General features: G+C 35.1%; 1 protein-coding gene across 1 annotated transcript in view; it reads right to left on the bottom strand.

Moving 5' to 3' along the window:
• LOC103135741 (corticotropin-releasing factor receptor 2) overlaps positions 1-23,785 on the bottom strand; it is a 51,505-nt gene that overhangs the window by 5,748 nt on the left and 21,972 nt on the right. Inside the window, exons 3-11 of the mRNA XM_007548622.2 lie at positions 11,960-12,045; positions 11,313-11,419; positions 8,983-9,100; positions 8,680-8,833; positions 6,025-6,085; positions 5,813-5,885; positions 3,881-3,966; positions 950-1,085; positions 477-518 (exon numbers count right to left, since the gene is read on the bottom strand). Coding sequence (XP_007548684.1) covers positions 477-518; positions 950-1,085; positions 3,881-3,966; positions 5,813-5,885; positions 6,025-6,085; positions 8,680-8,833; positions 8,983-9,100; positions 11,313-11,419; positions 11,960-12,045 — 863 coding nt within the window. The remainder of the gene's footprint in view (positions 1-476; positions 519-949; positions 1,086-3,880; positions 3,967-5,812; positions 5,886-6,024; positions 6,086-8,679; positions 8,834-8,982; positions 9,101-11,312; positions 11,420-11,959; positions 12,046-23,785) is intronic.

Below are 23,785 nucleotides of genomic sequence, written 5' to 3'. Positions count from 1 at the left end.
GTTAATATTTCTAAGCTTTTCAATGTGCAAGCCATAAATATAATCAACTTTTAGTTTCAGGTAGCTCAGAGGATGAAAGAGACCACCCGCGGAGGGTGAGAAGGGAATTTTTTTTTTTTTTTTTTTAATTATCCTCAAATTTTCTATATTAAAACTGGTTTTGATTACTGTCAGACAGCTATTGGCATTCTGTGAATTTGCCTTTATTTTTAATCAGATGATAATTGCAGCACTTGAAGCAATTTTCTATCATATCAAAGGAGAAACATTCCAGAGTGAAAATTTCAATGTATGTGAAGACTATTTCATAACATACATTTTGGTTAAAGCTGCTTCTGTCAGATTAAGTTTTAGCACATTTAGAAAAAAAAAAGACATTAAAATATTTGAGGAGATGTATATGGGACTTATTAGGACTATGAATCAAAACCCAAAGTGATTAATGTTATTTTAAATGTCGAACATCAGTGACTTACCTCTCCATTTAGAAAGCAGTAAAAGACTGACACAAAGAATCCCTGTAGAATAAGACACATTATCAGCGTAAGTAAAATATAAGACCATATATTTTCAAATGCTATAAAACACAAGTCAAGTAAAAAAAAAAAAAAGTTATTACCATTATACTGCGGAAAAAATATGAGTCACCAGCCCTCCTTCCATTTATCCATAGATTTAAAAAAAAATAAAAATACACCAATAAAAGGAATAGCTACAGAGTAGAAAACTAGCCCACATGTGCTGGCTAATCTTGACATGTGAGAGTACAGAACATAAGGCAGGAGGGAAGTAGACTGTGTAAGCACAGCTAGAATGCTAGCTCAAATTATCTTCCCACCAGAAAACTCAAAAGCGGCTCAAATAAATGATGCAACCCTGGCAAAAAAAAAAAGAAAAAAACACCAACGGTTGCCCACTGTTGTACTGTGTGAAAGAAAATGATTCTCACCTGGAAAGCCTGTAAAAAGGAGTTAAAATAGATGAAAACAATTTGAGAGATGTCGTCCTCCCCCGGATTGACAAAAAACAGCATGTAGGTGATCCCCAGCAGAGGTAACAAGACGAGTGTAGCTTTCACAGCTTTTCTGCAAAGACAAGGAATTAACATGAACAGCAGCTTTTTTTTCTTTTTTTTTTTTTCCACTTACAGAAATATCTTACTCTGGGAATCATATGACATTGTGCAGAAAAGAAAAGAAAAAATCACAGTACCAACTCACAAGATAGTCAGAGTCTGTGTTTTTGTTGAAAGCCAATAACAACTTTTCAATAAGTGACTTTTAAACACCTCCTTCCAAAACTACCTATGTGATTCTTTGAATATTCCTTATTTTGTTATGAGGGCAAACTTTATTGCATTTTATTAGTGTTTTGGTGAGACACCAGTGCAAAACAAAGTTAAAGGAGAACAATGTTTGTTTGTTTTTTTTCAAATACAAATTTGAAAGGTATGCAGTCCATTTGTATTCATTGCCCACGAGTCCATATCACCTTTTGCTGGTATTACACCAGAATGTTTCTGTGGTAAAACTCTACCAGCTTTGCAAATCTGGAAACTGAAACTTGTACCCAAGTATCTTTAATCATAATAGCTCAGACTCAGACAGATTGGATGCAGTGATTAGAAGTTCAGCTCTTTTAATTGAATAAATCTTGTTGCACTCAGTGTTTTTGTGAGATGCCTCATACTTGCCTAACTTTATGTATTTATTCTGTTAAAAATGTTAAAGCAGCAATTATTACTTTTGTGTAACATTTTAATAAAACGTTTAATTGCCATCAAACACAAAAATAAATTAACAAGCCTGTGTTGTTTTACTTTGCAGGCAAATTTACCAAACAGAACCTTAATAATCATTAATTTCTATTTTATTTATATTAAACTGGTGCCAGATGTTGCTTCGTTTATGGGTGTCGGTTATATTTAAGAGGTTTTTTTTTTTTTTGATGAGCTTTCCTCCTCACCACTGCCTACTGACTGAGGCGACAGAAAAATTCTCCACTTGACTCCCACGTCTGTCCACCTCCCCGTTTTCACTTAATGGTATGATCCTATATCCTCACATATGATTGGCCACAAGGCCACCATGTTACCAATTAAAACAGAGTTTTGCTGTAAGCAGAGCAGAACCACTGAGAGGGAGAGCTGAGCAGATAAAGGCAATAAAGAGGGGAGTCAGTTTTCACTTGCGTCAGCTCTCCTGATTCTGGCTCTTCATGTTGCTTGTACCATCTGCTTCTCTCTCCTGGGTTGTTTGACTTTTTTAGTAGTTGAATTTTGATCAGTTGTTTATCTGTGTTCTGCCTCAGTTATGTTTTGTTTTATTTTTAAATTCTGAAAACCACTTGTGCTTTTTCTTACACTTCACAATCATGACTTACTTAGTGTTGACCCATTACATGAAATCCATTTAAAATACATTGAAGGTTGTGATTGCACCAAGACAAAATGAACAAATGGTCCTGCATTTCTTTCCTTATTAGTAGAAAACAAATCAATAAGGTCAGCAGTTAAAAATGCAAATTAATTTAGGGTATATCACAATTATATAACTCTCATTCAGCACCAAATGAACAACGCTCCACTGTAGGAGGGCTTTTAAGTAAGCTTTTTTAAACAAAACAAAATAAAAATGTAGTGATATGAATGTCAGTAACAGGGGATTGACATTTATATCAATCCTAATGTTTATTTCTGATAAACACTAGAAACAAATGTAAATTCAGATTGGAAACAATTAGGAGATGACATTTAAAAGAAAACATGCTATGCAGATTATGCTTTACATATTGCTATACCATCTGCTTATCTCTTCAAAACCCACAAAAACAAACTCCTGTCACAGCCAGCCTCAAAACCTTGAATTTGAATATAAATAGTCTGAGCTGTGATGCCATGAACACTTTGTTTTCTTCAACATGTTCCCATGGGAAGTCAAAAAAAAAAAAAATGTACGCTGATAGCAGCTGTTGAGAACAAGCTTTGCTGTTTTAGCAATCAGGCACATGAGAGATTTTCCACTTTTTTCTAGTGGTTAATGGTGGGACTAAATAAAAGAGCCTTTTTGCAAAAAGCACTGTAATTACCCCAACCTCACTCTGATATGGGACTTAAGCATGACAGACACATCTAATCCAAAACCTTTCTACTGTGTTCACAGCATTAAATCCAAACCTGATGCCTGCCATTGGTTCTTAGTAAGGTGACTGAACCATGAAAACACAGCTGCAAACACAGAAGGCAAGAAGATGAAGTGGGAACAATTACTATGGCAGATTAATTTGATGACAGAGTTTCTTGCAGCAATTTTTAAATGGTAAGATGACAATATATATATATTTTTTTATTTTCAAAGAAAGCGTATGGGGAAAATTTTGGGCTGCATCCCTTGGCCTTTGATTATCGGACACAGTGAAGGGTTTTGACATGGGCAGGGTGACACTTGCTAGGGGCAAAATGAAACATAAATCCAAAGCAAATCAGTTTGACTAAGGATTTTTCTCTTGCGTATTTGTCTTACTGATCAATGTGAATAGGCATCAGATTTTTCAGAAACATCAGCAGACCTGAAGACAAATTTGCAGTGCAGCTATCACTGTTTATGATGTGTTTATGTATTAATTTGCAAGTAGAGAAGATAACTAGGATCTGATGATTTGGAGTTTTAATCCCAGGTGTCAACACTTGCAGTTTATAAATAAATAATCCATAATGTGTTTTAGTGTACAGTCTGAGCATAAGCATGTTTATGATGTATACCACAAAGTGTATTTCAGAGCCAAAATTAACAGTTTTTTGTTTGTTTGTTTTTTATTTCACATAAAGCCGAAGAAGTAGAAAGTGTGACAATCGACACAAGCATACACAAAACCTTCTTACCTGTACTGAATTGTTTCTGATGTGGTTGAAGCTCTCAGTTTGGTCATGAGAATTCGTACTATGTTGAAGAGGAAAACAAAGTTTATCTAGCAAAAAGGGAGAACAAAACATAGTTGAGCTCAGTGGTAATGACCTGGCGTGAAGAACACAGAGGACAATTATCTGGTGAGAACAGACAGCTCAGTGAGCTGTCTGTAAGCTGTGAGAGCACAGAGCAGCCCAAGTCAAAGCACAACTCAAAGCAAAGCAGTGAGGAACATGATATATCAGAGCATCCAAGGTAGTTACAATAATAATACATGATTGTAAGGGGTGGTATAAAACTGTCCAACAAAAAGTATTTTTTTTTCTTTTATTCGGAAATAGTAAGATTCACTTTATAGATCCGAAATCTGGATGCCATAAAGGAATAGCTTTTGTTTCACAATTTTATTCATGGGTCTATTTTTGAAACATCTCACATTTGTGTTTAAACAAGTAGCAAAAAAAATAAAAATAAATAAAAAATGATGAGCCATAAAACAGAAGTCACAATGTTGTTTTTCAATGCAGACATTGTATGATGTGCTTATCAGGTTTAAAAAAAAAAAAAAGAAAAAAAAAAACTTTTGGGCCATGGCTTCTACTATATAAGGGCTCTACCACACACAGAAGAAGATGATTTAGTGTGTTGAAGAGTATGGTCCTGAACCATGTCTGTGCTTTCTATGACTACAGAAAGCAGTTTGTTTTCTGACCAAAATTCATTTTCTAAGAGGAATTTATAAAATTGCTGTATATGCAAGCAATAAACAAACTGGAGCTGAGTGAGAAGACTACAACACAGTTTATGCAACAACACGACACATACAAATGAAGTGAGTATACAGTCAGACCATTGTTTGTGAGCATAATGTTTGTTGGGTAACAAAGTGCTTTATTTTGTTATGTTAATACTTTTGATACGACTTCTGTCTACTTTCCTCCTAAATATTTAGCATAAATTAGCTGTGGGCAAAATGTTTTTCTCCATGTGGCAGCCAAATAAGCTCGGTGAAGAAAGGAAACGATTGAGCACAGATCCTGTCTGAGGATTTTAGCCTTCTACCACATGAGTAGGTTTGGCTTAATGTGACTTTTTAGGGTCAAACAACATCCTACGAGAAACCTGACTTCAGATCAAATTGTAAATTTTAAGTGGCAAAACAGTGTCCTCAAAATAACATGTCACCAACTACTTAGTGCAATTAAACTGTCATGAGTAAAACGCTGACTGATATGAGGAGAAAGGCAGGCTTACAAAAATCACAGCATTGCTGCTCAGTATAAAATATTCTTGTGACAGTCGTTTGTAGGATAACAGATGAATGTCTATGCATGTTAGAATAACAGAGCTGTTCAGAACTGCAGCAGAAATTGTATCTGTGGAAATATTTCCACACTTTTAGTTTGACCACATATAATTACTTTGTCGCAAATAATCATTTGTCACTGTGGTGAATATAGGTTGACATTGCTCTTCAAAGAGCACTTTAATAATCACCTGTTTGTTAGATCCTACGTGCCATAATAATCACTTACATTTTTTCAGAGTTGCTGTCCTATTTTGATATATCATCAAATAAAACATCACTTGAACTCTAGTTAAAGCTTCTTTCATTACTGTCTTCTTTGGTGGATATTGCATTATATGAAGTGATGCCTGAGTTTGATGTTGCAAACATAGGTCATCAGTCTACTGCAACATTTTCTGCTGTGTTCTCGAGTGATTTGGGTTTGTTTCTCCACACAATTTGCAACTTTCAGTGTAAAAAATAAGTAAAACTCTGGTAAGTCATCCCAAACAAAACTCACAGTAAGAAGGTGTAAAAAAAAAGTGCTGATGGTATTGAATTTTTTTTCTAGTGCAAAACGTAAATCTTCAACATGTTGAAGATTCTTGCAGCTACTGACCAGAAGCACAAGAATAATTGGTCCCTGATAAATGTAGTCCATATATTTCCCAGGCTCTTTACCAAACCAGCATCTGTTGAAAAAAAAAAAATAAAAAATACAAAAAGAAATGAAGAAATGTACATTTAAACAATCTTAAACAAATCTAGATGAAAACAATGCATCAATCTTTCCTTTCTTTTGTCATGTTAATGCAAACAAAAAATACTTACTTTTCATTTTCATAATACAATTTTCCGATAGCCCAAGCCACAATTATTGGACATGGAATGCCTGGAATACAGACAGAAAAGGTGATCTAAGTTACATATTTTGTTTTAACAGTATGTTTGCACTTGTTCAGTTTAAAAGTCCTCTTCTGACTTTTGAAGTAATGATCTCCATTAATCTCAAACAGCAGCAGTGAAAAAACTAGGTCAGAATAATCAGTTAATGGTGATATTAAAGAAAAGCCAGCATTATGAAAACATCTACCTGTTGTCCTTCTCTGAAAGGGTTTCACCAAAACTGCACTTTACAGCTAAAGACACTCGACAGACATAAACCACATCATGGGAACCAAAACTAATTTTCTCAAACTGATGATGGATCCAAAGTGTAAGGAAAACACTGAGGATGCTTTGACATAGTAAATATCTAAGAAAGATTTCTGTCATATGCTTTAAACTTTCTAATATTAAGTTTGACTCCTATCCGTTTGAAATGGTAAACAAATAAAACATTTAAACAAATCTGTCAAGTGTCACATGAATTAAACTTTGAATGTTCATCAACTATTCTATGCCAGGCACATCAAAGTTTCTCCAACTGAGCTTAAACTTGAACAGTTATTTATATTTTTTTTCCTCTTGAAAAAGTAATGAAAAAGTTTGTTTTTTTTTTTTTTCATTACAACAAAGTTGTTTATTTAACAATGGACTCAAATAAATCATGGATTTGGTTTGAATGATTTATTTATTGTTTACTAGACAATATGTTTTGATTCAAAAGTGTCAAATTCAAAAAGTGTCGTAATAATTGGGATTTTACGGAATAAAAAAAGTAGTACATAGATGAGATATGGAGAAAAAAAATATTGAAATGGCTCTACCAGCTTTACATGTTTCCCCATTCTCCTTTGAAAAGAGCTCAAATTAAGTCAGAGTGATTGGAGAACATGTGAAGATGAGCTGTTGACTCCTACCACAGATTCTCTATTGTGTGAGTCAGGACTTTGAGACATTCTTGCATGTCTATTGATGTTTCCGCTTGGGGTACATGTATCCTGCTGGAAGGTGAACCTTTGCTCAAATCTCAAGTGTCTTCAGAGGACGCTAAAAGGTTTTCTTCAAGTATTGACACATTTTTTTCCCCAAAAGTTCTGATTAGCTGTGCTGTTCCTGAAAAGCATCCCTATAGCATTATACTGCCACTCTTTGCTTTGTTCCTTACATGGCTTGTGATCCCTTAAAGGTGAGATCTGTGGAGTGATTGATTTATAGTTTACATGTGGATCTCTATTCAGTTACTAATTGAGTCAGTTGGTAGCTCCAGAATTTATTTGGATGACTTGGATATTGTTTATTAGTATGTTGAGAACAGTTAATTACCACAATTGTGGTTTTTTTGTTTTGTTTTGTTTTGTTTTTTATAAATGTTGAAAAACACAAATCATCTGCTTCACTGTTAAAAATTTTGTCAAGATATGTAGTTGCATGTGACAAACTGTGAAATAATTCCAAGAATTTAAGTGCTCCTGTAAGGCACTCTAATAATCTAATCTGTGTTGAACATTAACTGTTTCAAAAGTAGAAATAGATTAAATCAAAAATTATCTGGAAACTTAAGATCTACCCTCCTTCCGCCAAGTACGGCTAAACGAGTATTTCCGTCTTGGTTCCCAAATTTCCCTTTTGACATGTAAGATGTAGGGTAGAATGAGTGAATTAAGGCAGTTGAAGTGTGAACAACTCCACTCGCTTGAGTGTTGAGGCAGAAATAACAGTCAGCTGCCTACACTTGAGCAGTCAAACCAGGAGGTGTGCTTCAGCTGCATTAACTCAAACTACATTAATTTATGCATTTCTGTCAGGCTGTGGATGTTTAGATCCATCAACTTTGTGTAGTTGCAAATAAGCTTTGATGACATGTCTACTACATGATGAAAACCCAAGTTCAGACTGGCTGACTTACACAACGGTCTGTATGTTCCTAGCTCTTTTTGTTGGCTAGTTATTATTTTGGCAACTGTGATAATTGTGACTGTTTTCCAAAAATGTACAAAAGTGTCTGTAGACTTTTGATGTCAACTGCTTTTAGCTTCAGACACCAGAACATCTAATGACGACATTGCTCAAAGTTAAACTGATTTTAAAGAAGAACAAGGTTGAACTTATTGCTTATGTAAAGCTGTACATGCTCCACAATTAAAGAAGTCTATTTTTACTTGAGGTAAAAAACAAAAAAAAAGTTTTCTTTTTTTTTTTCTAGCCAGTATAAAATACTTCACAGGAGCCTCAAGAACAGAACTTCTGGAAAGTCCTACTACAGCAGTTCCACGCCAGAATAGAATAGAATAGAATAGAATAGAATAGAATAGAATAGAATAGAATAGAATAGTCCACAAATCAAGTTTACATTTCAGACAAAAAGGATGTTTCCTGTATTCATAACTAAAAATAAGTCCCCTGTATTATGAACAAATGGCTTTTGATGTTTGGTGGGATGGAGGAGATGTTGATACCAAAATTCATCTTTAAACAATTGTCTCGACATTCTAAACCTGTATTTATTTATTTATTTATTTTTTTTTAATGAACATTGTACACTAATATAATTTGAAAGCCAACTTGCTCAGCTTTATGGCATAAAACCAGGAGCATACTTACACCAACCAATGAAAAGAAAAACCCACTTTCTCAGTTTATCAGTGGAATAGGTCATAACAATAGCAGTGTGAAGATAGCATCCTTCAACAAACATCCAGAAGAAGTTGGTCACAACAAAGTAGTTGTATATTGTCGTACTTAATCGACACCAAGGCTGAAAAGAGAAAGAGACAGAGTTATCCAAAAGTAATCAAATTATAACTATGAAACCATTTAATGTTGTACAGACTACTGCCATCAATAAACATTTGTAATTTCTCTCTCCTATTGTAATTACTATTAGTAAAAAAAAAATGTTTATACCTCATTTTTGTCATGGATATTGTGGTCAATCAACTGAAGCAAGAACCACATAACGTTCCTCAATATGAAGGTGGTGATCAAATTCCAGTGGATAATGTTTCGAAGACACCGTATGCTCCTACAACAAAAGCAGCATGGTGATTTTCACTGTTATTTCTCAGAAGAGCTAACTTACAAAAACATGCATGGGCTTTGAAATTTGTATAAATTTATCAGTGTACGGCCCTTTCGAGATTTTAATTGTTTTTTTTTTTTGTTTTTTGTTTTTTTTGTTTTTTGTTTTTTACTTTGGCATTCATCTCAATTAGCCAGGAGCCCGGGCAGATTGTTTTTCCTTGTGTAACATGAAGTTGTTGCTTTTTAAAAAGCAACATATGACAAATTCAACAAGATTTATTTTATGTGCTTCTTAGAAAATGGGGGAACTGAAACTAATGCAAAATAAAAATGGCTTTAAAAAATACACTAATATTACTGAAATGGCTTGAAACTAAAACGCTAACAACTTTGGTATGACATGAACTCCAGCACAAAGGTCTGACTTCCAAGACAAATTAAACTCAGTTCATGTTTGGGCAGCTACATTAGCAGCCACCATTTAATAATGCCTAACCAACATATCATCATTGCAATGTCAGTGGACACAGAAATAATTTTGAAACTGGAATTGAAGTTGTTTCTGATTGCAATGAGTACATGTTTTGAGGGAAATAAGATATTGAGCTGGTTGGATGCAGTCTCACTGAAGTAGATCCCAACATTTCTCTCAGGGGATCGTGTAACAGATGCCGTAAGCCACACGTTGGTGGGAATAATGTCATAACTTATTTACTGAATTTAAGGTTTAGGGAGCTCTGTTTGTGGAGAATAATGCTGTCAGGGATTGCTTCTTAAATAATTGTCAGACTAAACAAAACAGTGAAACATGTTTCATTGTTTTGTTTAGTCTGACAATAATTTAAGACACTTGAAAGAACATATTTTATTTATATTTGTTTATTTAAATATTTTACTGACTCCCTCTTGTACAGGTTTGTGTCAGACATTTACCTCCAGCATTACAGGCAGGACGTAAAGAGGTCTGGTCATGTGACTATGTGTTTATCACATTTATATATGGAAAAAAAAATCTATTTAGCCAATAATCAGCCACTCTCCAACAATCATTGCTACTTGTGTGTTTTTTTGGAAGAAATAATTGCCCACCCCCTGCTTTAGCATAAAGTACCAACATGACGCCTGGCATGCCTGGAGCTGGTATGTGATGAAGGGATTACGGTGTGAGTGGGACTAGAGTAACAGATGCTTGGCTTGCAGTCGCATTACCAAGAGTTTATGCTGCAGTTCTCTCACAGAGGTTTTTACACACTATCTGTGGCTCAAGGGAATTAAATAAATGCATGTATCTAAGAAGAGTTTATAGTCTGCCAAGTGCTAGTCACAGCTGTGTATGAGCTGAATTGATTTTGAGTGTTGATATAAAGTAAAGTTGCGGTACTCTGTCCCTTCTATAGTATAAATCTGCACAAAATACCCTGTGGAAGTCCATTGTCTTTCTATGCCCCTCAAATCAGTTGCTAAAACAGTTGAAGAGACAGAAAATATGAGGGCCTGAGGGCTATAGTCTGGCTGAACTTAATGAATGCATGTTAGAGAAATTAATCATGAATTTGGCAGGCAGCAGAGAGCATAGCAGGTTTAATTTTTTCACCACACCATCATCATGCAATTATACTTTAAAACTTGACATCCCAAAGTGTTGACATGCAATCTATTGTTAAAATGTAGTCAAAGCCCTTGTGTTTGATTGCACTCAGTCATGCCTCCAAAGATAAAAGCATATTCATTCAAACTTAAATTTTAGGTCTTAAAATATGGGTCACTCTATCTTGAAAGCTACTTAAGATTTAACACATAACCCCTTCATGCTATATATAGCACAGTGTTCAAGAAAAAAGGTGAAAGAGTAGTACAACCTATATAGAATGATATAATCAACATTAATTAAGCGTTACAGTAGACTGGCTCAGCAAGAGATAAGAATTTTCCTGCAGTTACATAATAATTAAACTTTAACAGTGAGAAAAAGGCTTCTGAGGCTGCTTGCATTTAAGCTAGCACTCACAGCTGCCTTCAGGACAGATGTGTTAGAAAAAATGCATCAGGTCTGGGACTAGAGTCAGCTACCGAGTCGAGCTGCAGAGATTTGTTTATCTGACATGAGCAACCTAATGACAAGCAGCATTAGGATGCAACATCAGTTTCACTGATTATCTTCTATCTGGGCTGTTGCACACAGGAGCCCCATTTCAGATTATTTCTATACTTGCCTTAAGCATAAGAAGAGAATAAAGGCCACGATTAGAGCTCCCACAGAAATACAGTGGCCTAGGTAGTTGATGATCAGAGCTATCTTGTAATGCATAGGATATTTTCTCTGAAAAGGAAACACACACATTAGTTATTATATAGCGAGATGTAAAAAAAAATAAATAAATAAATAAGTTTTTCAAATGCAGACCTTGTTAGATCATTAACAATTACTAAGGATTACAACTGCAGATCGTTTCTTTGCCGTATGAATAACAGCAAGAAATACATAATACACTTAGATCTAGATAACGTGAATTGAAAAGCAAATGTCAATGACACACTTCAGATGTCTTGGCTTAAAATTATTAAAGGAAATAGAGCAAGACCCAGAAATACTGAGTCTAGAGAGAAAATTAGAGGTAACCAGGTCAAGCAAGGCACAACACAAATGAACAGCACTCTTTATCCCCCATCTTTTAAACAGGCAGGACAGCATTTGTGTTTGTTTTTTGAGGGCTGATGGCGGGGAGGCATCTGCATCATTAAAATAACACATTTCAATGAGCATTAATAAGTGGCAACAATATTTTTGAGTATCCATCTGTGATAGCAATCTGTGTTTTTATAAGAAAATGAGGAATTGTTTTGATGTCACCACACTAACCTTCTCCTCCAAAATGGGCTCGCAGTTGGAGTAATTGATCTTCAATGCCCATGTACCATTATCCAGGCATTCTCTGTAAGCACTTCCTGCAAAACAAGAGTAATGGGAGTCAATAAAAATGCATTACATACAAGAACAATTTGTGATTTTTTTATTTTTTATTTTTTCCCAAAAATGGTGGCTTACATCTAAAGAGACATTAAATGTAGAATGGAAATTACCTGGAGGGAAGGAATTTTAAAAACAAAAAATATGGCATTCCCTCATAAGCACTTTTTCTGTGCTTGAAAGCACAACCACCATCACTGCTAAGAAAATGCTGCCGATATAAGGTTGGACCCTTCCTATCTCCACCCACATGTCTGCTTTATCATACATCACCCAAGTTCCAGTTCATGCTTCATTTACTTTATCTTGGAAGGAGAAAGCTGAAGCTCTTTCAAATTTGCCCTTTTTGCAGTGCGTCTTTATTTATTGAAGAAAGAAAATCTTACTTATAATAAGCCTTACTTTGGCTTCATCTAATATTCATTCAATCAGAAATCCCCAAGTGATATTGATTTTTTTTTTTTTATTGAAAAAAATTGAAACTGGAGAATATTGCCTAAATCCTAAAAATCGAATCAGCAACTTTAATTTGTTGCTGAAAAACCTAGCAAACTGCTCATTTAAACACGATGAAACAGCAATAGTGGATGTTTAATCAGTCTATTTTTTTTAAAAATAGACCTTTGGTAGGATTTCAACTGATCCTTGACTTGCTGTCAAGCAATTACTCCTATATTTGGTTTACATTTTCCAGACCTCAGCAAATGGACCCGTCACAAATGGGCTTTAAACAAGGGAAATTTTTTAGGATAAAATTGGTGTTTTGGAATTCTCAAATTGAGCAGTGTGTGAGCTCAGTTAGCTGAAATGGAACTGGGCTGACATTTTATGCAAGACCCATATTTAAAATTGCAATGTAGGTTGTGGGTTATCAGGGTTATTGCTGGGGCAATATCATCCTGAATAGCTTTAACAATCCTATCACTAATGTTTTTCCCTCTCTATAGGTTATCATTGAGGATAACACTTAATAGGGCAACAGAGCAAGACAGACTCTTTTAAGTCTCCCGTCTGTATCATGTGACCTCCTGGTGCGTGATTTGCAGTTCTCCCAGTAGAGCTGCAAAAAGAGCAGTTGTGCCAATAGTCTTTAAAATTGACAACAGTCAAAGCAATGTGTTAAGTTTACAAAGCAGGACAACAGAACATTATGATTATATAACACAATCTATGAGCACTGCAAATGACATACATGGTTGCACATCATATTCCATAGGTAAAACTCTGCCTCCCCCCCAATGAACCAATTTGTTTACATGGTTAAGATCTAAAGAGGAATGTACTGCATTCCTGCATCAAACTCCCCATCTCCCCTAATCCTGCCATATGCATGTCTGTCCGTATTACTATGAAATGTTGATATGAATGCAGATGTGCATATCTAAAGAGCATTAAAGTAGGTTTGCAAGTGTTGAGTTGGATACTTTTTTCAAACAGCGCATCTCCCTTTCATTCAAAAAAAGCTATACAATGTAGACCAGGTAATACTAACAATACCTTTATTTTTGACTACAGATGCATGGCAATAATGGTAATATTTACAGTTTGGAAAACAATTTAAAATTACTCATTCAGTTCAGATTACCCAAAAAAACAGCACAGTACATTACATTTGTATATAAATATGACAGATAATCAGCAGTAAACATGGCATTTAACACTACAGTGAGCCAAACTGGTATGAAATACTTATTCCATGTGGAGTGTTTATAAAAGTGCTTCACAGGTACACTAAACATCTTAGTAATTTCTTCAAAGCTCAGTTCAAAGTTGAGTTATACTATCTGTGTGATGCTGGCACTGAATGCCAATTGAGCAGCATAATTTTTATTCATGGCAAGGATATGCAAAGCTTCTTACCGTCAGTTGCTTGCATATCTTTTAAAACGTGCTTTTCGTAATCAACTTTGAACTGAATATTTCATTTTGAAATTCCTCAGAGCACATTCAGTGAGCCTTTTATCTGCTTTACACTAAATAACAGAGTTGCTCTGAAACACAGCGGCAATGCGCATGTAAAGGTGATTTTCTCCCTTTTTATTCTCATTAGATAGCTCAAGTGAGTATTTCAATATTTCCACTGAAGATACATGGTCTACTTTCCCACTGAAGCTTTTTTGATACGTGATTTTAAGATTAATGCCGTCAGTACTAAAAGGAATCACACTTTTATATAAGCAAATCACAAATTTTATGATGTCTTTGAGCAAATTAATTCCTGAATTACTGCTGCAAAATACATAAAGGGATGAATAAATACTTTAATCTCTTTTCTACATGTGTTTCCCACTGTGGGATAAGTTCAGTTTAGACAAATCTGACCCAGGTGTAGACAGTCTCATCCTGAATTACAGAGACTTGTTAACACCAAAGCGGTATGCTGGAACAGGAGGAAGGATCCACCACAAGCACCTTTAGGAGCTTTTGAAGCAGTAAAAGCAACAGAGGATTACCCTTTGTATTGAAATTAGTGTTACATTATGTGACATTTTGTCATTGGACACTGGTGAGATGGCTACTTGAAGCCTAAAAGAAAAATAACAAATTATTTTTAAACTATATTGCCTTGATCACACTCCGTTTTGTGTCTCTGTTATGAAGGTCAGTCAAAGACAGGAGACAGGCAAGGGAACTTGAAGGAATGATACAATCCAAGAGGCAGATTAAATACACAATAAGTATGAAAACATGTTTCTGATGAAGTGCAACATGAGGTGGAATCAATTCGTAGTCGAGACAAATAATGTTTCAGTCTCTCAGATAAAGTCTACTGCACTCTTTTCCCGCATCAAATTGTCATTGTCTGAAGCTGATGTGAAACTGACTGTCGTGCAACTTTTTGATTCTACCCATCTAAACAACAATTTGGATTTTTCTTTTTCCAAAACATTTTAATATATACATTTGTGCCATGTATCCTTCAATCATTTGTGCCCAAATTGTAGTCTCTTTTCAGCCACACACTTATTCAACAGACGGGCCTGGAACTGGCATGTCAAACGTCCCTGTTCTGCACACACACAGAGCTCCTGTTTCCAGCCAGAAGCACTAATAACACGTGGGCGCATGCCTCCCCTGGCTCTCCCCGGTGATAATTCAGAGAGGAAAGTGGTTTTCAATCCACGTGTCAAATAGGACAAGCAGAAGTTTTGGAACGATTACATTTCTGCAAGAACCTGAATATGTGCATCTAAATCCTGTTATATTTGCACTAAACAAACACACTACTAACATAACTGCTCTTGCACAGTGTGAATACAGCAGTTAGAAATGTGTTAGCTAAACAGTGAGGTAAGATAGTCTTTTCAGTGCTGGGACTTTAAATCACAATGTTGAATGGATAAGGAATAGTCTTAGAATATAAGCAATACACAGAGCAGTGTGCTAGAAATGGATGATGATGCCACATTTGGTTTGCACTAGAAGAAATTGATTAAGCCACCATTGTTACATTTTGTTTAAAAAAAATAAAAATGAAAGCACTAACAATCCCATTTAATTGGTTCCTGATTACTCAAAAATACTTCTACAGAGATGGCATCAGAGTTTAAATTTTGTGCTTTAGAACTCCAGTTTTACAACAACTGCTCAATTAATTTTGAAATTTCAAATGTTTGTGAATAATATTAAGTGGTATAAGTAACTAGTTCCTCAAAAAAGACAACATAAATAAGATGGGACATGGAACACAGCTGTTTTGTTTAGTGTTCCATTTCAGTGTGACTGAAATAATCCATCTTGAAAAGAGTTGTACTCAAATTTTTCCAAATTTTTGTTCCATTTTTAGTATCACGTTGGTATAATCCAATCCTCTATCCTCCTGTGTTTTTTTGCAGTCATGAAAAAGAACATTGCAGCCATTTGGGGAAGTAAATGTAAGAAACAGCCTAATTCCTGCATGGCATATAATAATCAACATCTGCAACATCGAAGGTAAAACCCAGCAAGTCACACAGCAGGTGTTCTCTGCCAATGCTAGGATTTAATCTCCTTTTACTTATCAAAACATTCTTTTCAGACCCTCACATATTTTGTAGCTAGTAGGTATCTGCAAAGTTAAAAGGGATTTGCACCTCCATGTCATCTGAGCTATAAGTTCTCTGGCACTTAAAGCAAATATCACGCTGTTCTTGTGAAACAAGCAGCGATGGTGCACACACTGGGTTTAAGAAGCAGGTAGTGATGTTCGCTTTTGCGTGTATTCCACTGAGGCAAGACTAATTCAAAGCATGAGTGCAGGAACAATGCACTTCTGACAAACCATCTGTGTATTGTGCATTAACCCTTCTGTTATATTCATTTCTGACATACACCAATAATGTTCTTGGGTCAGTTTGACCCGTGGAGTGTTTAATCATGCAATAGTGTCAGAAACCAAAAAAATCCTCCAAAACATTTTTGTGTCTGATTATTAACTCCGACACTAACCATTTCAATCAATATTTGTGCAATTATTATTATTATTATTTTTTTTTTTCTATTTCTCACAAATAAAGGATCAATGATGACAACTTACTCATTTACTCGTGGACATAAAAAAAATGTAATTTGCATTTTTTTTATGTCCACATAAAAATGTGGATATGAATGATGATGAGGCCGTTTTTCTCTTTTTAATCTGTGCTGTTAAGAATCCAGAAAGAACAACATGTTAATTGTGCAAAAGTGCATAGCAGGAAGAGCTTTGTGACCATCAGCTGATGCAGAATCTGCCAAGAAAGCCAAGCTGCCTCACTTTTTATACATGAACAAATATGCTGTCACTAACAAGCTACATTTGAGTATTCAAACAAAAGCAAAAGGAATTTTCAGTTAAGTGGATTTGGACTTGATTGTTTGCTCATGCGTAAAACGTGAGCAATAATTAGAGAATCTAAAACCTTACAGAATAATTCACAAAATGTGAAATGAATTTACAAACTGCTGCAGAAATGAGGAACAATCTAATGTTGGATGGATTTTACTTATCCACTTAAGTAGAGCAGAGCATGGGCTATTTTATAATGCATTGAATTTGTCTGCCCAGTTTTTATTGTTCATTTTTCATCACTAATTATTATTGCAAGTTTATTCATGTTAAGGCAGTAAATAATTAAAAAAAAGAGAAATAAGTAGTGACATTTTTCCCTCAAAAGACAAAGTACCACTCTTGTCTCACAGCAAATTACACACTTCTTCTCTGGAGTTTGCTGAACAGTCTGTAAAATTGGAGCTTGAAACTGGATGAGGTTAAAGTGGCAGTACAGATCATCAACTCAAAACTGAGGACTGAAAGCCCCAGTAACCGGCCCACACCTGAGCCAGTTACTGCTGTGATATTCTCAAGCCAAATGAAATTGAATTTCATAGGCTAGGTACTGAATAAACTGGGGAATAGCAAAAGCATCGGAATCACACAGCTCACTGCAGCTTGACATTTTATTAAGACAGCAGGAAGTGGAGCAAATCTGCTGTATGATACACACCTATGTCACAGGCTACACAGAGACAGAAAAAAAAATATATCAAGAAACTAAAATATTAATAGGGAGGATATTAACAAACATTCACCCATTTTATTAAACTATCTCCTGTGCTATATCCACTCAACTGCCATGGGGCAGCAATCTAAATCCAGTTCATCTAGTTATACTAAGAATGATTAATCCCCATTCACATCTCGAAGTGGGTGCACATGTTTTATTTCTTGAATCGTATCTTTCGTAAGAAACTATAAAGGCCTGCAAATTGTAGAAAAATACTGTTAATTAACCTTTTGCTACTGATGCCTATTGCATATCAGCATCAATGCCAACAAAGTGGGCTTGAATAGTAACTTTCACAACATTATTTATTTTCCTCTATTCTTCTTTTGCCTAGTCGGTCAAATCACCGACTTGATTTAGATTTTTTTTTAAGCATTTCAAGTGATTAAGGCAGAGATCACAGGATCAGGAACCCACTGGCAAAGAAAGTCAACCTGTGCAGAAGTAGTTTGAAATTGCATGAAAATCAATACATGCCAGGGAAGATAACAGGAAGAGAATTGTGAACCTCCACAAGTCTGATTTATCTTTGGATACAATTTCTAGATGCCTCAAGGAGCTCCATTCAACTGTCAAAAAAATTATATGCAAGTATAAATGCCATAGTAATGACTAACCATGATACTGTTGAGCAAGGAGACAGATTTGGTTTCCCAGAGATGAGTATGTTTGGATACGAAACTTCAAAAAAAAAAAAAAAGATTAAAAAAATTTAAAAAATCAAGACATCTTGTGAAAATTCTCATCATGAAACAAAGATTGAGCTGCATTATGTAAAGCAGAGATGTTCCAACAGCAGTTCTGTTTTTCACCAGCAATAAAAACATGTTTGCTCCAGTAATTTAATGTTTAACCACTTTCTGAACAGAGACTAGCAGCAAAAATGTTTTACACTAAGAATGTATCATTCACTCAAATTATTTTGTAAAATATATTTAAACTAACAACAGATAAGAGAGAACATGAAAATGTTATTTTTGAATGCATAATCCTTTCTAGTAATTTAAAACAAGTATTCAGTGTTTCCATTTTTAGTGGCAGACATATATGAAAGTATGGAGAGCAATTTCAGCCAAAATTAAATACATAAGAAAATAAAAGGATAAATGAAAAACAATAAATTAAAATGGAAAAAAAAAATGAAAAAGCACAAGGAATTGGCTTCCCATACAGATCACTGCTGTTTCCCGTGAAAAACAAAAACAGTGAAACATATTGATCAGAAGCTACAAATCATATGCTAACTTCATCTTGTAAAAACAGAAACATCTTGCCAATGCCATTTATTTCAACTTATAAAAGGTTAGCATTCACTCAGACACTTAGTTAAACATGAACTAATTCATGTTTGACTCTAAACACACTGCCAAATTTGGTGTGAAATACTTAAAGCAGATGGCCCAGACTTTCATTAATGTGAAGTTTGGCAGCCCTTAGCTAGCCTTTAGCCCTTAGTTTTATGCAGTGCTGTACTTAAACAGTTTTGTTTTTATTCACATATATTTTGGTAATTATCATTGTCAATGTTAAAAGCTTGACTTACTCTTGCAATTTATTGTGGTGTAAAGCAGTTGTGGTAATATCATCCTTTGTTATAAAATCAAAAACGGACTAAGTAAAACTAAATGTGAATTGGGAGTTTGAAAAAGTTCATCTGAAAAGGTAAGACTAATTTCTGCATTGCTTTTCCAGTACTAGTGTCAGAATAATCTGACTGCCAGTGTCATCACTTCAAGTATGCGAGGTAAAACAAAAAACAAAAAAACAAAAAAAGCAAACAAAAACAACTCTGGCTCAGGCATGTCTTAGACAACAGATTTCTATGATGCAATGGCTTGAGCAAAATGTTAAAAGATTTTCACACATTATATAAATTCAAATGCTGCAATTATATTTTGAATATTCTTCAAATCACTAACAAAGATCATTTTAAATTAGCAGGTTGCTATTAAAAAAAAAGTTTATTCATTCTGGAGACTTTTAAATGGCAACAAAGCATATTGTAAAGAAAGAAGGAAAAATCTGACCTACTGCTATTAAAACAGTAGAAGACATCCAGTGAGTCACGCTGCAAAGAAAACGGTTGATATAGATGACTCTTCATCTCTATTTAAAAGAAAAAAATCACAAAATGAGAAGTCATGTCTTTTGTGCTTTGTTTGAAAATGGTGAAGAGGGTGTAGGAAAGATGGCTGTGCATGAATTCAATGTTTTTTGTTTAACTGCTTCTTGTATGACTAATATTGTTAAACTGCAGGGATGTTGGGATGAATTGGAACAGTGTCATGAGGTGCAGTAGAGGAGGACATAAATGTAGGCTGGCAGAGAGAGAAATAAATTTATTTACTTAAACAAAACAAAAGGCGCTGCTAGGCAAGAAGTCACAAACAAAATGTCCAGAAAAGGAAGGACACGCATATAAATCTTGACATGAGAGACAAAAGACTCAGACTCAGGGTGTAAAATGTACCTAAAGCAGCACAAAGCTACAAGAAGAATGTTATCACCTAATATAATAGAAAGCAAAACAAGAAGCAATATACATGCAAAACATAGACAAAAAACCTAAAAGTCTCGTTTTATTAGTCAATAGACCATGAGTGACATTAACCTCTTTTCATGTTTGGGTCACAGCTTCATCAGTAATGTATTGTCAATAAAATCATGCTAATTAAATTTAAAATGTGTTTAAGAAGTGTATGAACTCGGGGAAGTTTCCTATACTATGGCATTAAGTTAAGATGAATTCGAAAACAGTTGTGATTGGACAATGGTACACTAAAGAAATAGTGCCTAGAAATGGTAGACTGGCACCTAAAGAAAATAACAGCAATAAAATTAATGTAGTGTACACAAACATCAGATTTCACCTTTCACCTATACACACAATTTTTCTCCAGCTGCTTTGAAAATGCCAGTGCTACACTGTAAGACTCGTAAGTAACTTGTATCCCACACAGGTGCTGTCCAGAATTCAAAATTATTCATTTTATGCCTTAAAGTTTTAACACTTTGCATGAATAATCTATGTCCAACTTTCTTTTACAAATGAATAATCTTATTTTGCTCAGTTAGAAATTCACAATGTTTTAAAATGGTCCTTGAGTGGTCACAAGTTCAAACCTTAATAAATTTGTTAGACCACGAAGCTGTCTTTTTTCTTAGCAGAAGGATTGAATGTTTTAAACTTTGAATGCGAGAACAGCCCCATTGAGCCATGATGATGCCTGGCTCCAGAAACGCACATAGTAAAGAACCAAAGTACCAACTCAGGCAAAGAAAGGCAGAACCAGAGATTAAAAGCCATAAAGAAGCCTTACCTGGTTGAATCAAAGCCTGCACTAATCACCCTCATCTGATTTAATTGAGATAAATGTTGCTTTCATTTTAGGCTGTGTTACATTTGTCTGTGTCGAGTAAAGGTCTGTAAATGCGGAATGACCGACCGATAACATACACCAGAACATACAGCCTCATAGTGGGACATGACATGAAAACAAGACAGAGAGATGGAGGTGTTAAAGCCTCCATATTAGGAATGCAAGCTGGTTCCTAGAATGTTCCTGGACCAATTGATTGCAATTAAGTGTGACCCCTATTGATTGACTTTGAATTTATCCTCTTATTTTCACCCTCAGATTAAAGTCAAATTAGTCAGCTAACCACTTCCCTGAAATTGCTCAGGGACCAAAAAACCTCTTTACACTTACACTTAAATCATCCAACCATTGTCTTTACCCACTTGTCTTTGGGTTGCTGGTGTGAATCTCCAACAGAAATTGGGCAAGAGACTGGGTACACCCTGGACAGGTCACCAGTCCATCACAGGGCAACACAGAGACACAGGACAAACAACCATGCAAGCACACACTCACACCTAAGGACAGTTCAGAGACCATCTACCCTGACGGTTATATCTTTAAGCTGTGGGAGATCTAGAGAGAATCCACAAATGCACAGAGAGAACATGCAAACTTTTGATTTTATTACAAAGCAGGGTTGCTTTTCTTTATAACCATCAACAATAAATAAAGTGTGTTTATCTTTGAAAGAACAACCTAAATAAAGCTGATATATAAGTACATATAAGTACATTTAAATCCAATTAAAGAAACACTTTAATGGAAAATTATACCTTAGCATAATAAATTGGGTATTTGTTAAACATATAGTTACTTCAGGTGTGACTTTGGGTGTTGCAAATGTAACAGAAAGTTATGTTTACGACTGTAGTTCAAAAAATGCAAATCATTTTTAGTCATAGGTTATACAGCAGCATGAAGCCGTTTTATAATACCATGTTATTGTGTTACGTTGCCTTCGCGCTGTCATGATGGTTCCATTTTTGGACCAGCACATCTCGTCTGCTCCTTTAAGAGGTGATTTCCTTTGCTTTCCTCAAAGGCCAAACACTTTCATGCTGCATATGACAAAAGAATAATTTCCACTAAGCTGCCTAAAAAAGAAAAGATAAAATTTTGTTTTGTTTAAATTAAGGTTGTTTTTTTGTTTTTTTTTCACATATTAATCTTTAATAAAATAACCTGAACATGTCAACATGACTCCAATGTGACATAAAACTCCTTTAAAGTCCTCAAGTAACCCACGTTTGATCGGATAAAACTTGGCAGCTACACAACTTAACAAAAAAGAAAAACACAACCTCGTTCTTGTCACATTCACTTTGCTGTACAAGACCCTGTGTCAGATGGGATGATCTTTGACTCTTTGGTATTATCAACACAGATTTTGACTAGATCACCTACAAGAAATTAAACATTTCAAAATTGTATTGAAAGCTATGTTTCTGTGGATTATTACTTATGCAAAAATAATTATTTAATATCACTGAATGAAAAGCTTTCTTGTTGTTCTAATGCTGAGGGGTTTTTTTTTGGTTTTTTTTACAGTTTCTAATGTATTATCCTTCCTTAAAACCTCTTACAATATCATTATCACCGAAGTCTCTGTAAAAAAAAAATAAAATAAAAAATAACGCGTAAAACATAATTTCAGGTGTAACAATACATCTTCCCTTAAATTGCATTTGGAATTTTTTTTTTCTTTTTATGTCTGACATTTTTTTAAGTTTTAGAAGTGTGAAAATCAGACGGATATTTACCAAAACGAATCAGATGTTCTGTAATCAGACTCCTCTGTGAAATCAATGCACACTCATTGCTTCTATAAAGAGCATAGCCCCAGGGAAGGAGCAACTCTAAAGAAAGACACATCTTTTTTCTGTGTCATCCACACACAGGCAGACAGGGCTGTGCAGGAATGTTGCTGGCATATTTCTGCTGCCAAAATTAGTCATCCACCTCTACAGTAGACGCTTGTGATACTTTCAAATATGCTTTAACTTAAGGGACATACAGGATTTGGAACTGGCACTTTAACATGATTGCTGTTTTGACAAAATCAAGAAAGAAGCCTGATTTTAGCTTTATTTTTTATAGATCTATTGTATGCCTCAGTGACATGCTCCTCCTCCTACATCTGGCAATTATTTCAGTTGGAGATGCTGCTACCCAGAGCAGCTGGGCGGGTAGGGGGCTGTCTGCTAACAAAAGCCCCGGCTAACCTCTGCTGAGCATTTCGAGTCTGGTCCTATGGGGTTACTGTAAAGACTCTGACGGCAAGTTGCTCAACCAAGCAGCAGCGAGATCAATATGATCTCTTTATTTTACATGCAGGTCAGGAACATTTTTCGCTGAAAGTGTTTTTGGTGTGTCCATAGATGCTATTCTGCAAACAATTACTTTCTTGGAAACAAGGAACCCGTATATGTACGGCAAATTTAAATAATACAAATACACCCTCATTAAAATTGGTAGTGCAATAATATTACTGGATTGTGAATTAACAGTGCGAGGAATAGCAGGTTTTTGGCTATGCTTGGTTCTTTTCATTTATTTAGTAAAGTTTTCAGGTAACGTTCCTTTTCTTCTCAGGAAAAGGACATTAAATTAACAGTCTAGTTCTTCAGACTATAAGTGGCCTTTAAACCTTTGTAAATCGCCCTTTGGAACGAGTGTCCTTTATGTTTTGCAGATCTAGATTCAGTTTTATGCCCATCCTCTCCGGAAATGATTTTAAACATAGTCTTGTCATATTCTAAATGGAATGCAGAGTCATCTGATGTCCATCAAAACTTCTGGTTTTTGCAAAATTATTAAACTCAGTCAAAGGG

This window comes from Poecilia formosa, unplaced genomic scaffold (genome assembly GCF_000485575.1).
Source record: "Poecilia formosa unplaced genomic scaffold, Poecilia_formosa-5.1.2 Scaffold27, whole genome shotgun sequence".
Lineage (NCBI taxonomy): Eukaryota > Metazoa > Chordata > Actinopteri > Cyprinodontiformes > Poeciliidae > Poecilia > Poecilia formosa.
Note: the sequence above shows the minus strand (reverse complement) of the source record. Positions and strands in the feature narration are given on the sequence as shown.